At 48.6% G+C, this 14,358-nt stretch overlaps 4 protein-coding genes across 4 annotated transcripts; 2 read left to right on the top strand and 2 right to left on the bottom strand.

The window, feature by feature from the left end:
• Positions 1-1,020: 1,020 nt before the first annotated feature.
• LTR64_007768 (uncharacterized protein) lies at positions 1,021-3,783 on the top strand (the record flags this gene model as incomplete). The annotated part of the gene is made up of 2 exons (XM_064902086.1): positions 1,021-1,534; positions 1,697-3,783. The coding sequence occupies 2 exons, from the start codon at positions 1,021-1,023 to the stop codon at positions 3,781-3,783; spliced, it is 2,601 nt and encodes an 866-aa protein (XP_064751765.1).
• Positions 3,784-8,345: 4,562 nt separating this feature from the next.
• LTR64_007767 (uncharacterized protein) lies at positions 8,346-8,714 on the top strand (the record flags this gene model as incomplete). Its single annotated transcript, XM_064902085.1, has 1 exon — positions 8,346-8,714. One exon carries the CDS (start codon positions 8,346-8,348, stop codon positions 8,712-8,714), a length of 369 nt encoding a protein of 122 aa, XP_064751764.1.
• Positions 8,715-9,428: 714 nt separating this feature from the next.
• On the bottom strand, positions 9,429-10,585 carry LTR64_007766 (uncharacterized protein; the record flags this gene model as incomplete). Its single annotated transcript, XM_064902084.1, has 4 exons — positions 9,429-9,886; positions 9,946-10,321; positions 10,369-10,440; positions 10,517-10,585. The coding sequence occupies 4 exons, from the start codon at positions 10,583-10,585 to the stop codon at positions 9,429-9,431; spliced, it is 975 nt and encodes a 324-aa protein (XP_064751763.1).
• Positions 10,586-11,915: 1,330 nt separating this feature from the next.
• LTR64_007765 (uncharacterized protein) lies at positions 11,916-13,247 on the bottom strand (the record flags this gene model as incomplete). Its single annotated transcript, XM_064902083.1, has 2 exons — positions 11,916-12,222; positions 12,262-13,247. The coding sequence occupies 2 exons, from the start codon at positions 13,245-13,247 to the stop codon at positions 11,916-11,918; spliced, it is 1,293 nt and encodes a 430-aa protein (XP_064751762.1).
• Positions 13,248-14,358: the final 1,111 nt, after the last annotated feature.

The raw sequence follows: 14,358 nt of genomic DNA, 5'->3' as shown, positions 1-14,358 counted from the left end.
TGCACTACTAGAATTCTGTCTGGACCAGTACTCTAGCACACTGAAAGTTAGAATGGACTGTAATACGCAAATTACTAGTACTAGAAGTGTAGACGCGCGGATTGATTGATCAACGCATGCTAGAGCAGAGAGATGTTTTTGTCGTTGTTCGTGGTTTCTTGTGGAACAGCAATTTCGATTATAAGCGCGTCTGTAGTTCCACCACAGAGCGCGCGAGCCAAGGCCCAACGATTGGTTGTGCGTTTCATATAACGCACCAATACATTTCGAGACGCGTTCTGGTCCAAACATCTCTTCTCCTTTGACTCTTTCTCAAACGAGTGGCTTCCTCCCCTTAGTTCTGATATTCTTCATTCTCAATTCATCAGGCTCAGAACCTGAAGTCAGGTCACTGCGCCACGACGAGAGAGCTTGCTTGCCACTTCTGTACCTTCGCTCCGTCCACAACCTCTCGAAAATGTCCGAATCGAGAAACAACTGTATCCAGAAACTACAAACCCTTGCCACATACTGTCACTCGATGCCAAGTGTTCATGTCAGGACACCATTGGTCAACATGTGACCTCCGTCTGTGTTTCAAGATAGTAGCCACAATACAGAATTTTGGCTCGCAAACCACAACCACTTCCACCCGATCTTCACATAGCCTACTATTGATCTCCTATACCGCGCGCCTCGGATATTTTTCTGAGATGTCTGGCTTCAGATTCTCTCCTAGAGGCGAATCCTAGTCAAGCTGCTGGAGTACTCCCTCCACACACTGCCTTGAAAACAAAGATCAGTAGACTGGATGGCGAGGCTACATAATGCTGTTCCTCTCCCACGGTAGGTTCCTCTCTTCTTTGTTCTATAGCATCAATCGTTTGCTGGCCAAGTTGTATTTCTGCTAAGTGTCTCTTTCTGTTTTGCTTTACCATTTCCCCTGTCAATCGCTTCAACGTTCGCTACGAATCACGAAAGTCAATCGCTTTGCAATTATTACTATTGATACCCAACAACGACCATCGTTAAGTTAGCAAGATGAAGGCAGCAGCAGTGGCTGGTTTCTTGGCTTCCGTTTTGTATTCACAGCAGGCTGTGGCAACTTACGGCTGGAACGATGCTCAATCTTTCTCAAACCCTGATAACAGTAACAACAAATGTGTTGGTGACCAGTCCGGCGGCTGGGACTTCGGAAAGGTACCAACTGGTCAAGTGGGCAGCTATGACGGGTTTCAATTTTCTGGTTTCTCGTGCCAAGATGGTTTCAATGCGCGAAGTGGAAGGCGTGGTATGAAGAAGCGGACTCAATTCGATGGCAAAGCTATTGTTGGACAAGCCACCAAGGATGATGCAAGTTGCCCAAAGATCTCAGGTCAAGACAAGGACTTCTCCATTACAGAAATGCACGTCTCCACTGACAAGGACGCCGACCTTACCTTCGAGTACGACATGCCTGATGGCTCTACGTGCAAACAAAAGACGAGATGCTCAACAGATGGAACAGTGGTCAAGAACAGCCAATGTGGTGGTGCCAAACAAGTCAAGGTCAAGGGTGATTGTGGATTTGGTTTCCATTCTATCATCTTCGATTGCCAGCCAGGTACTAGCTCTTCCTCCAGCACAACCACTCAAACCACGACTACAAGTGTGCCATCGACCACAGTTGCTACCACCACTACTACACCAGTTACCACAAGTCTTGTCTGTTCTACAGGCTCAACCATCGACAAAGGCGTTTGTGTCCCTACACCACCAAGTACCACAACCGTGCCTACTACCACGCCAGCCACCACGACTCCTCAGACGACCACACCTTTGACAACATCCACATGTTCCGAAGGAAGCACCATGGATAAGGGCGTGTGTGTCCCTCGCACTTTTATTACTACTACGACAGCCTGCGCTGCAACAGAATCGAAGGATGGAACTGGTAAATGTGTCCCCACTGGCGGTGTTACCACGACTTCGACTTGTGGCGAAGGATCAACGATCGACTCAACCAAGAGTGTATGTGTTCCCAAAACTCCTACTGGTGGCATCACTTCCACTACCACCACTACCTGTGCTGAAGGTTCGACTATGGACACGACAAAGAGTGTCTGCGTTCCGAAAACACCCACTGGTGGCATTACGACGACATCTACTGGAGGCGTTACAACAATAACCACGACCACAGCTTGTGGTGAAGGTTCTACCATGGATACAACCAAGAGTGTTTGCGTCCCTAAAACTCCTACAGGAGGCATTACAACAACCACAACTGCAGCTTGTGTCACGACAGAAACCCTCTCTGGCGGCGTTTGTGTACCCACCACCACTCCGGCTGGCTCGACTACTACGTCCTGCGGTCCTTCTTCGGCCAAGTCGAACGGTGTCTGTGTTCCAGTCGTGACTCCACCATCCTGCAAGGACGATGAAGAAGTCAAGGATGGAAAGTGTGGTCCAAAAGGACCTACTGGTGGGTCCACGTTGCCTACATCAACTCCACTAGCCACAACTGCTTGCTCCAGTGGATCAACCATGGACAAGGGATCATGTGTAGCTCCCCCTACAGGTGGTAGTACAACAACGATCCCAGCCACGACTCCTGGTACATCACTGCCTCTAAGCAGCACAACCACGACTGGTCAAACCACTACCTCAACCGTGGTTTGCAAGGACGACGAGGAGACAAAGGACGGCAAGTGCGTCAAGAAGCCCACTGGTGGTATCACATCTAGCACTAGTCCGAGCAGCACACCAGTAGCCACCACTTCATCCACCTCGGCTCCTTCTTGCAAGGATGATGAGGAGTTCAAGGACAGCAAGTGTGTCAAGAAACCTACTGGAGGTGTGACATCGAGTAGCAGCACACCAATCGCTACCACATCGACGACCACAACTTCAGCTGTAACTTGCCAAGGAGACGAGGAGTTCAAAGATGGGAAGTGTGTGAAGAAGCCGACTGGAGGCTTGACAACCCGAAGCAGCACCACTCTTGCTACCAGCTCGTCCACCACCGCATTGTCGTCTAACGAGACACCAATTCCAGAAGCTGGATGCCCAGATGTTCTACCACGATGCTTTAGCACTTGGATGCAGAAAGCTGGCTCCTGCTCATCCAACTCTGATATCTCGTGCTTCTGCCCATCCCCCGATTTCATCTCGTCTGTCCAAGATTGTGTCTCAGCTTGGGGTGGCTCTGATGCCAACGTCCAAGCTGCGTTCTCTTACCTTGCTGGTATTTGTGCAGACTTTGTCCCGAAGAATCCAGGTATCTGCACTGGTATCCCATCGAGCATCACTCTAGTGCCACGACCAACACCGGCTCCTTCTACTTCGGTTCCAGTCACTGGCGGCTCAGGTGCACCACCCGCGCCTACAAAGCCTGCCGAGATCCCAAGCACAGTCATCACCTTCACCCGTACCGAGACCAGCACTATCATTACACAGACAGTGACTGTGCCACAAGTCAGCTTCAACACCATCACACAGCAAGCTCCTGTGACTGGCGGTGCTACATCTAATGTTGTGCCCACATCAACGCAAGGTGTCGGTCTTGTTCCAGCTTTGCCAGTGACCACTCCGGCTGCTAGCAGCTCTGCTCCAGACACTTGGGGTGCATGGAGTTCACCAAGCTCATCAGCCGCAACACCTATCGCAGCCCAGACCAGCACCACCGCTTTCGTGCCAAGCACCTCAAGCGGTGTACCAGCAACCAAGACTGGCAACAGCCCCATCAGTACATTCACTGGTGCCGCAAACAAGCCAGCCTATGCCATCGCAGCTGGCTTGTTCGGTGTCGTTGCATTCCTTGCATAAAGTAGCGGTCACAAAACGAGGAGTTTTAGGGTCTGAACCGGAATGTCCAATACAAAGTCTACGATATGAGTCTCTGCCTCTCACAATAGGCACGGTGTTCAATTCACCTTTGACGGAAATGTTTATTGTTAATCGGCTTTTTTACTGCACAGCATAGCATTGCGTGGGGGGACTACATAGAACAACAGGGACTGATCAAGAGATCATGACTACCGTAGTAGTGTAGCATATGGGAAAACAATTTGCATAATAGAGAAGTGTCACAGCAGTCCAACTTTTTCATCATTGCTCTTCGTGTCTCAATGAATCCGTATTCGACTAAGTTTTTGATAGTCTGACCTGTATCTGCCTGCCTCGACTTCAGCTGCAAAACCTCTCGTCGTAACGTTTGACAAGGGTGTGTGAAGTAGAATCTTAGTTTCAGTCGAACATCACAGGAAATGTTGTGGGTTTTTGATCAAAATTGCAATTCCCCAAGTTTTACATTCTGTACGTGAAGGAGATAAAAAGTCCTTTAAAAGTCCTGATCTGGAGGACGAACTACAGTCTGATTACCCTTTCGGGAAGTCAGACATACCGCATTTGGGTTGTCGAGTCCAAGCATATTTGTCATGGTAATATTGATAAGGTAGCGGACAACGTCTTCTACTACTAACGAGACAGTGCCACTTGCCAGCTATGTAAATGTATAAACGTCTTGTCGATTCACTGGAGATTTCGTGTCTCTTCTGAGAGTCGCAGTTCGAGGTGGAAAGAGCCCCAGAGCCCGAACCTGGAACGCGAGATATCGCGCTAAGATTCGTGTCTCCAGGCATTGGAGTCAAAAGTTCTGTGGCTATCGTCACTCAAGAACAACCTCCTCTTCAACGCGTCAAGACGAGTGCTATCGTGTCGACACATCTTCCCATCGCACTACATGATTTCGCCTGTGTCTGTTGGTGATCTATCCGATCGAGCGAACACAACCTCGAGCTGAATATATGAGTGCAATTCCACTGGATACAATCAACAAGCAAAACGCGCCAGCAGTTGTCGAGCAGTAGCTCATAAACAGCCAATACTCCTCAATCTCCACCTAGACTATCAAGGTCGTACGATCTTCAAAGGCTCGTATACCTTGACATGATCCGTTCGCAGAGGAAAGAGTTTTGCAAATGAAAGAGCTAGAACCACAATCGGCGCACCTTCATCTTGAACAACGACACTCTGGAGGATGAGCAGGCAGGCATTCATGAGAAGGGACTCATACGACATGACGTGACAAAGATGGTGACCCTCGCAGCCTCTTGTACAACGTTCTGCCTTCAAGGACAGCTGGGCCTGAAAGACGTCAAATTGAGATACTGCTTTCGGCGCGTCGACTTCCCCAATGTGGTAATTGGTCAACTTCCTCTCCGGTTCGGGATTGCAGTCTGGCGCGCGGCCATTGTAAGTCATGCTAAGCGGTCAATTTTTGCACAGTAAGTCGTTGACAATCATTCTCGTACTGCGATGTACGACCTGCTCTGTCAAAGCCGTATATGCTTGTACGGTAGCTTCCGCCACAGTTCAGCGGCATAGCTTAACGAGAAGCCACTTGACTGCTGACCTACTCTGCCTCCTACGGTTGTCGCAGACCAAGCAGGTGGCATACTGTGGCTCAATGCTTTGTTATGACCTTACAACAACCAGTGGCAGTGAGAGTTGTCGGTCCAACAGCGACCATTGCTCTCTTTTTGGCTACCTGGTGGAACCTTCGTCGTTAGAAGGGTTGTGTTTGACGTCCTTACACTATTGCGTGAGCGACTTCTCGAAAGCGCTCAAAAGCTGCCTATTCAACTTGTCCCAACCGTGTTGTTCCTTTCTTTCTGTCCTCCGACTTGTCTTCCCCCAGCCTAGGAAGTTGTTAGATGTTTCCGGAAACGATGACATGCTTTAACCGCAAACAGTACGCCACTACTGATGTATATCTTCCACAGTGGTGTGGTAAGCAAAGGTTTGTGGTTAAGTACAGCTCTAACTCTAAGAAACAGAAGTCTCAAGTGCAGACTCACAATGAGTATGCTACGTTCAAATTGGCTCTCTCAACTACCTTGTATCCACCACGGGTGCTACTTAGCAATCGACGTCTGGGGTGTCCCAGATCTCCTTCTGCACCTTGGAACTGGTACATCTTCACGCCTGCTCGTCAATGTATCAAGAAATATCATGAACGCTAACAGCATTCACTTACGTGCCGAACTCAGCCAAGGCCACTGTAACTTCATTCAGCTACCACAAGACGATCCCGAGCTATTCGTCGTTCTCTGTGCAGTACTGCATCAAAGAGCTGATCTCATCGAACAAGCTTGCGAGGATCTTACTTGGCTTCCGCGTTTTGCTATTCTCGCTACGAACCACGGCTGCTTGCAGGCGTGTCAGGCTCTCATCACCAAGTACCTGACTTGCTACAGCGCAATCGGAGATCTGAAGTCACGAACACAGTTCCTTAACAGATACAGAATCTCGACAGGGGACATCATTGCCTTGGCCAAGATGGTGAACGACGACCGTACTTTCGGACAAGCCACATCAGACGCGTTGTCAATGACCACAACGAATACGCTTGCCACCCTCACCAGCTCCTGTTTGCATCAATACATTACACAAGACGTCGTTCGTAAGTACCTCTAGAAATTACCCATCTCCACAGGACAATATTGACCCCAAAACAGCCGCTCTCGAAAAATTCATTCAGCTTCATGTGAAGCAATCTTTCCACCATTCAACAATTGCACCAATCATGTTCAGAAATGCGGACAGAGTCAGCTGCGAGATCCAAGAGGCTCGAATGCGGCATTACAGAGTATGGATTGAAAACATGGTCGCTGAGCACAATCTTGACGGCAGTTTGCAACACTTACTCGATTGGTTCTTTGTGGATGTGCTTCAAGATCCAGCTTTCTTGCGAGCTCTGATCGGAAAATGCTCACGACATTGTCCTGATTGCGAGCTCGATATGTTCCAGGTAATTGTGGACGCCCACGCAGCCTTCTTCCACTTTCCTCCCGGGCAGCCACGTCGACTCAGCGAATACAGCATATGTCTGGCCTGCTTGCGGAGTGGAGAGGTGGATGTCAAGTCTGGGTGTGGTCATGCTGAACATTCGAGACTTCGAGGGGCCTTGTAACCTAGGTATGGACACCTCACCATCTTGAATGTTTCGAGAGGTATGAGCATGGAAATGTGACGACAGGTCAAGAGTTCGAAACCATATATTCTTCGTGTCATTCGACCTTCGCTCGCTGTCTGAGCTTTCGATTATTCGGACTTCAAGAACGCAAGCATACAGAGACAGAGGACACAATTCGGTCGCGTCAGGGCGAGTGGTCATGACATGGAAGAATGGAGAGTCGGTTCTTAGAAGTCGGTTTCATGCAAGAAAGCACACACTTCTAATTCGGGCAGCCGCAGCTGCTGTCAGTCGCCAAGGTTACGCTACAACGAGGTGGCTATTAAATGTTCTGTTGATTGCTAGATATCTTAGCTATCGAGACTCTAGAATGAAGAACAATGAACATGGAAGAGATTGAACTTGAATCGGTCCACATATTAATTCACCACCAGATAAATAAGATCATCAGATCAATAGGATTCCAAGACCATGCACATCAAATCCCATCGACCACAATATTATGTGTGAGCAAGACACGCCGTGTCTTTGCTCATACAAAGCGCATGACACAGTGTTGTGTGATTCTGCTTACCTAGGCGGAAATACTTGCCTGATGTCAAGAAATTCCGGGAAGACCCGACGTTGAACCTTCTCCACTTCTCCTCACATCCGAGCCGTCATCATGCCATATTTGTCGTGTGATGTCGTGTGCTATTTCGCGAAAGGACTTAATATAACATGAGAGGGTTCTGTAAAAGGAATCATCTTGCTTGTGCTCTTACTACAGTAACTACAACTTCTGAACACCGTACCAATTCTACTACCAGCCAAGGCAACTGTGAACGGGAAGACGACGACCGATCAGGGTTTCCGAATCATTCTCGCCGAAGTCCCCTTTTCTATCGGATCGTGTCTGAAAGTCGGGCAACTCAACGCAACAGGTCTTGATCAGTGTTCCTTTCGATAAATTGTCCCAACAGACATAAAAGAACACAAACCCTTCATTAAAGTGTTCCTCACTTTAGTTCTCAACTCGTCATCAATCACCTCGTGAGATCTTCCTTTCAGCCGGGCCCAGACCTCCACCAACTTGAAACCTTCACCTCGGCCGACACATCAAACATACGTAACCAACTTCCATCCTCACAACATATCTCAAACATGTACTCACACAACCGAAAGAACTCGCGTATCCACCACCTCGCTTCCCTTGGCTGGATCCTCGAGGACAAGCCCACCACCAAATCTCCAGCACACAACTACAACCAATCACTACCATACAGCCACGCCGTGCAACAGAGTACACCACCTCAATCACCAGTCCAAGACAAGGACAAGGACCAAGCACGCTACCGAGCACTCAGCGTAGCCGACGTCTCAAAATCAGACCAGAACTAGCCTCTTCTCTCTCGAATCCAAACAAAAAGCCATGGGCGATGCCAGCGACAACAAACCAACCCGCCTCCCCCAAATCACCGACCGCGAAACCCACGACTCAATAATCTCCCGCGAAAACCAAACCGCCAACATCCCTATAGTAATGTACGTCTCCTCATCAACACCAAAATCCCGTGCTTTCACGCCCAAAATGCTAGAGTTGTCGCAAAACCCGGAGTTCAAGGATGTCAAGTTTTATGAGATGGAGATGATGGCTTCGACGACGCCGATGATCAAGTTTGGGCCGCAGAATTGTCCGATTGTGTTTTTGTTTAGGGGGACGTGGTGTGAGACATTGTTGGGGATTGGTGGAATTGAGGTGGTTGAAGAGCATGTTAGGGGGATGTTGGCGAGGAACTAGGGATGGGTGGATGGGTGTCAATTTCTAGTTGCTTCTGCTTGGTTAGGAAGGTGATGAATTTCGTGCTTTGAGGAGTACGACTTCAATCTTTGCTTGGGGCCGTTTGCCAGCTTCTTGCTTAGCTACGTTCGAATGAGCATTTCCTTTTACTTTCTTCAAGCTACTGTCCTCTCCTCCCGGGTGACACGGGCCAAATGTTTGTCTACAGATCTGCTGACCATTGACACAACTAGTCCGATCGATTAGTGCAAGGCTAAATAGGGTGTGATAGCCGCGACAACAATTTGTGGTGTAGTTGACTGTCTTGGAAAAAAGAAAAAAAAAAAAGGACAAGTCGCTAGAGTATACACGTCTTACTGATACTAAAAGTGACGAATTATTAGGTATCCCACATGGTCAATTGGGAGCTCAGGAAGGGTTCTGGTAGACCTTGTATTCTTCCCTGCCTCATTAACCTAATCCTATTCGCTCTTCCCACTTCGAACAGCTGTCAGCACAAAATCATTCATATACTGCTTCCTTTCGGTGGTGATCGGCACCAATCTTCACCCTTCAGGATGGTTCAATGTTGCAATACTTGTGGTAGCAGGCTTTTACTCAAGGATTCCATGTAGTCCGCAGAAGTTTCTTCCAGGTAGTGTCGTTCTCGACATCCCAACACAGAAGAGGATCGGCTCATAGCGAGCATCAGCTGGATGTATCTGGTCTCCCGCACTAATGGACCTTGCAGGATTCGATGAAAGTGGTCTTACCAGACTGAAAGCAGAGATAGCACAGTTTGCACGTTTCCGCTTTGCCGCTGGTGATCTGGTTGGCCGCTGACAAGATCTCTTCAGCGAGCTTCCAGCTATTACACCCACAAAAGGAAATGAAACCACTCTTCCTGCACTCTTGCTCAAGGTCGCCAGCGACACGCATTTGAGTAGGGCTTGCGCTATTTTCGAGCATCACTTGTGTCATGACATGGTGCAAATCTGGCAGATAGACATCGATCTCCCTACATGGGCACAAGACCTTGTGTGACCCAAGAATATACCAATAGGTAACTATCTTTTTTTCTACGCCCCAGCAGAGACGACTTTCGCCAACGACCTTGCGCATGCTGTGCATGGGAGCTTGAGCGAGGAGTGCATATTCGGCGCGCGCTGAGCGGCGATATTCGGCAAGATCGCCTTGCGGCAGAGGTTAGTGAACCGTCGTCAGATATAATAGACAGGATCTTGTAACATACCCAGGATATTTTTTGGCAATAATTGGAGAAGATCCTTGTGACACTCAGCTTCCACCGTGACTCTAGTGTTCCGTATCAGGAAAGACGACCACTCTTCGAATACCTCTAGGTCGCCAACCAGAAGAGAAATAATACAGCTGTCAGTATAAGACAAATCAGCAGTATCGATTCTGGCCTGAAAGAACTCTTTTAATGCCTGAGCACAGCGGTACTTATCGCAGACAATGGCGAGCTGCTGTAACCAATCGTCCGTGGAGATATCCACGGTGCCGCTTTGCCAGTGAAGGATACGGCACAGATTCAACATAGCAGTAGGGTCGTCTTCGGGAAAAGGGAGTGGATTCGCTACGCTATAGGTCTTGTGGCCTTCTTGGAACTGTGCGAGTTAGTAGAGCCGTAATGAGATTCCAAAATTGAATTCACCTGAGAGCCTAGAAGTGTTGCGAAGACTGGAGATGCAGCTTGCAAGAAGGATTTGTGAACTTTGGCGATTTTCTACGCCATGTCAGCTCAACAAGCGATTGCTTTCAACCTTCTGCTCGGAGGAAAAGCAGGAAAACAAGATACTTACCACCGCGTCGCCCTGACCGAAGGCAACGACAAGGTCGCCTCCAGAAACGAACTCAATAGGCGTCGTCATGACTGTTGTGAACAATGAGCAGGATTCTCTCGAGTGGTGTTGCTCAATCGTGAACGTTTCTTTGAAGATGGAGAACCGTTATCAAGCTGGTGGACACATCACATGATAGCGTCACGTAACGTTCCTTCAAATCGAAGTGAAGATAATCAATCTGTTAGTGAAACAGTCTGAAGCACGGTGTGGAACCTTGCTGAAGAGCATCGCTCATGCAGGACTTCACATCGATACAGGTCGCAAATCAAGCAGCGGAAGCCAATTCAATTGTATTTTCCATGTCACCGTGAAAGGCACTTCTTCAGGCCGTGGACTCTCGAGAAGACGAAATCTGCGCTTCAATGATCGATTGTGCATACCCACTCAAATCTCACACTCTCTCTGTATTCTTATGTGGACTAACTAGTCTCTTCCTCCATCACTACTGCTCTCCAGACACGGCACAAAGGTAATGAAAAATTTGCCCTCCTTTCGCTTGCCCTTGAAAGCCGGTTCGGAAGGATTTCGATGTAAGAGAACTTAGAACACAGAGGTGGATAGCTGGCAGAGACGATGCATTTGGCTAAGTATGAGCTAACCTTGAGCACGAATAATCCTGCCTCGTTGACCCAAGTTTGAGAGTTTTCCTCGTACAAGAACAACGCGTCGTTTTGCAAGTTGTGAGGTAAAGGGTGATTGAGACTGGAGTGTAGTGCAGCTGCATTGCACTTGCTGGTCCTGCGTGAGGACGTGGAGTTTTGTGGAGCGTTCACTTCGGAAGACATGTTCAGTGAGCCGTGCCTGCCACAGAGCAAGTAATTACGTCTACCTGCAATTCTATACCCTAGAAGCATCCTAGATTCTCGAAGCAGACAAAGATGGTTACGTTCGACGACCTCGTCTCTTCTTCTCTATGTCACTTTACTTTGCAATGATGCTATACTCTACTTCGATTGATTCTTCCAGCAAAGTCTTGGCTCTCTGCATTACCAGCAACGAACAGACCACTAAAGTCAGTTGAGGAGATTTTAGAAGTGCATAAATGTGAGGTCAACCTCGATATACTGGTATGCTTGAATACTACGACGTCGCTGTCCGGCAGAGAGGTATGCGATATTTGGTTGAGAAGCTCCGGAGTGTCAGAATCGTGTGCACGCAGGACGCGGTTGCATGTCTCCTCTAGGAATTACTCACCGATGTCTGCGGTGTGTAGCTTTTACGTGAGGGAAGCTAATATATGAATTTAGGGTAGAGATCGAGTAGAGCTTTCATACATTGAAGAAGGATGTCATCATATTAAAAGGCTACAGTAATTCTGATCAACTTGCCGAGGTGACACGTACCATGTAGGAGATTCCTAAGCATCTATGTTGCCATAATCCGCGCCACCCACTCGCTGAGCATCATCCCAGATATTCAGATTGCTCGCGACACGTCTTCCTGCCAATTCATCAATCGCTTTAGCCCAGCTCCCAAAGCCGGTCTTGTACTCCTCTGGCAAGTTTACCCAAGGATATTGACGAGCAGGTCTGAACGGGTTCCAGTCTATCGGACTAGTCAGGTCAACAGAAGGAGTATCGACATCAGACCAGGTACGTGGGATTTGATTGACTCGACCATAGTCCATGGCGTGCCACAGAGTGTCAAGGTGTCGAGGGATTGGTCTATATCTCGGTGCTTTCGTATGTTTGTACAAAACACACGGCTCCGCACTCACGAGATTCAAGGTGTCGTCTGGTCCCATTCGAACGTAAGCTCGAACACCATCGCAAAATGGTCGACCCCTGGCTGGGTCTTGGACAAGGTAGAGTTCGAAGACCACTTTTGGCTGTTCTCTACCGAACGGAGCAGGTTCCTCCGTAATTTGTTTGCCATAAAAATCGCGGGCAAACTTAACGACCTGCGAAAGATGCTGAGTCCTGTCGTGAACTGGTATACGCCCGCCAGTGGCCGCCACCTGTAGTAGTTTCTGCTTGCTTGCGACTGCGAGCTCGGCGATGCTCCACGCTAGCATATGATTATCCTGCTTGCCAGCGTCTTTAGCTGCTTCTGGCAACTTCTCAAGATATTGGCCAATGTCGGAAACACATGTCTCCACGGAAACTTGCTTGAGGTTTGGAAAGCTAAGAATCAGCAGTCCGGGGCGAGGGACGACCTTTTTTTGTTGTTTGGTCCATTTTTTGTTATGGCCATACTCCATGACCTCCAACATGTTCGCGAACCGAATGCTTGTGATGAGCCTAGAAAGAGAAGGATCCTTCAGGACTTTCATAAAGAATTCGACTGCGATATCCGCCGGGACGGACAATGTGCAATCGACGGTCGCAATAACGTCTGCTGCTTCCTGATAGAGTTGCCGATCATTCAGGATCTCAAGAGGGGAAATATGCTGACGGCATACGGATCTGAGGAGGGAAGACGTTCCTTTGCCTTCGGTCTCCTTTTTGACAAAGGCCTTGAAGAGAGCCAAGTCACTAGGATTGGAATGTAGCTGCCACGGTTCGACAGCCAGCTGGGTTACCGTCGAAAAGACTTCTTTATAGGCCGTACGACGGACGTGTTGTGGTAGCCCGAGGAAAGCCTGTGCTTCCGGAGTCGGTTCGGCATCCGAATGCTCGGTGGGAGCCTCTATGTCCAGGTTCAGATCCCCAAAGACATTGACGAGGTCCTCGTTGTTATCGGAGCTCATGGTTTCGAGCTTTGGTGCAGTCTTCGAGTGATGTGTACAGATTTGTGTTATTGATTATGTGTGCGAAGTTGAGCCTGCTCGTCGTCTTACCATGGACAGATTAGTTGGATTTATATACATATTAGCGATGCCTTGAGCCATTGTTCAGCAGCAAAACCCGCTGTCGTCACAGGATACGGTCAACACAAAGCCGACACGACATTTGACCCTCAGCCATTGTCCATGGCCAATTTGCCGTCATCACGACGTAAAGTTCTTGTAACGAGAACTGTTGTGTCCTGGTCACTGGCTGACGAAAGAGGACAACAAAGAGGATAGCTAGACACCCTCAGTATGACTATCGAATCTTGGGGTCGTAGTCAATGAGTATCTTCACTCTCGTTGAATATCCTGGACGAGATCCACCTCGTAATGTGCTGACATCAGCAGACGACTCAATGTTCTTTGTCGTATCGTGAACAAAGTTGGAGACTCCTCACGTTCGCGCCTCTGACGCGCTGAGTACAATGAGTGCCAACGATGAAGGGCTCTTGGTAGTCAGAAGATGGAGATGTCGATACACGCGTAGGCTCTTGAGTTTGCTGTTTCTGTGAACACGAAAATGACGCGTTAAAGCTCCACGCATCGTGCAAGCACTTTTCTCGTGCCGGTGGTGTGACTATGGATGATCTCATTTTCGCCAAAGATCTGAGGGTAGTATTCAGTTTACAAAGGCGCTAACCGGCATCAATGCTATATCCATGGTACTCTTACCATCCCTTCTACCTATTACCTCGCCAGTCACAAACAGAGCGCTTGACGAAGCCCAAAGCAAATTCGGTTGGCTCTACTCGCAGCAGGTCGCTGTAGGAACACTAAACATAAGTCGAAGTTCTACCACAATACAGACCCGGAACGAAGGAACATGCATAATTCCCAACGAAAGACCTACTGGGCAAGCGTACAACGGAACTGGATAAGGGCTTGGCAGCCAAGTCAAGCAGCGTATGCTCCCTGGGAGTCTTGGTATCGCCTTCCCAATACGAAGTATGACATCAATCTGCTTTCCACGAGGTCGCGTATTTCACAAGTCGTCCTCGGTTCGTCGACTGCGTGCCTTTCCATCCCTGCA

Source organism: Lithohypha guttulata (assembly GCF_036872675.1).
Source record: "Lithohypha guttulata strain CCFEE 5908 chromosome Unknown scaffold_6, whole genome shotgun sequence".
NCBI classification, from domain to species: domain Eukaryota; kingdom Fungi; phylum Ascomycota; class Eurotiomycetes; order Chaetothyriales; family Trichomeriaceae; genus Lithohypha; species Lithohypha guttulata.
This window is presented reverse-complemented; position numbering and strand designations above follow the sequence as displayed.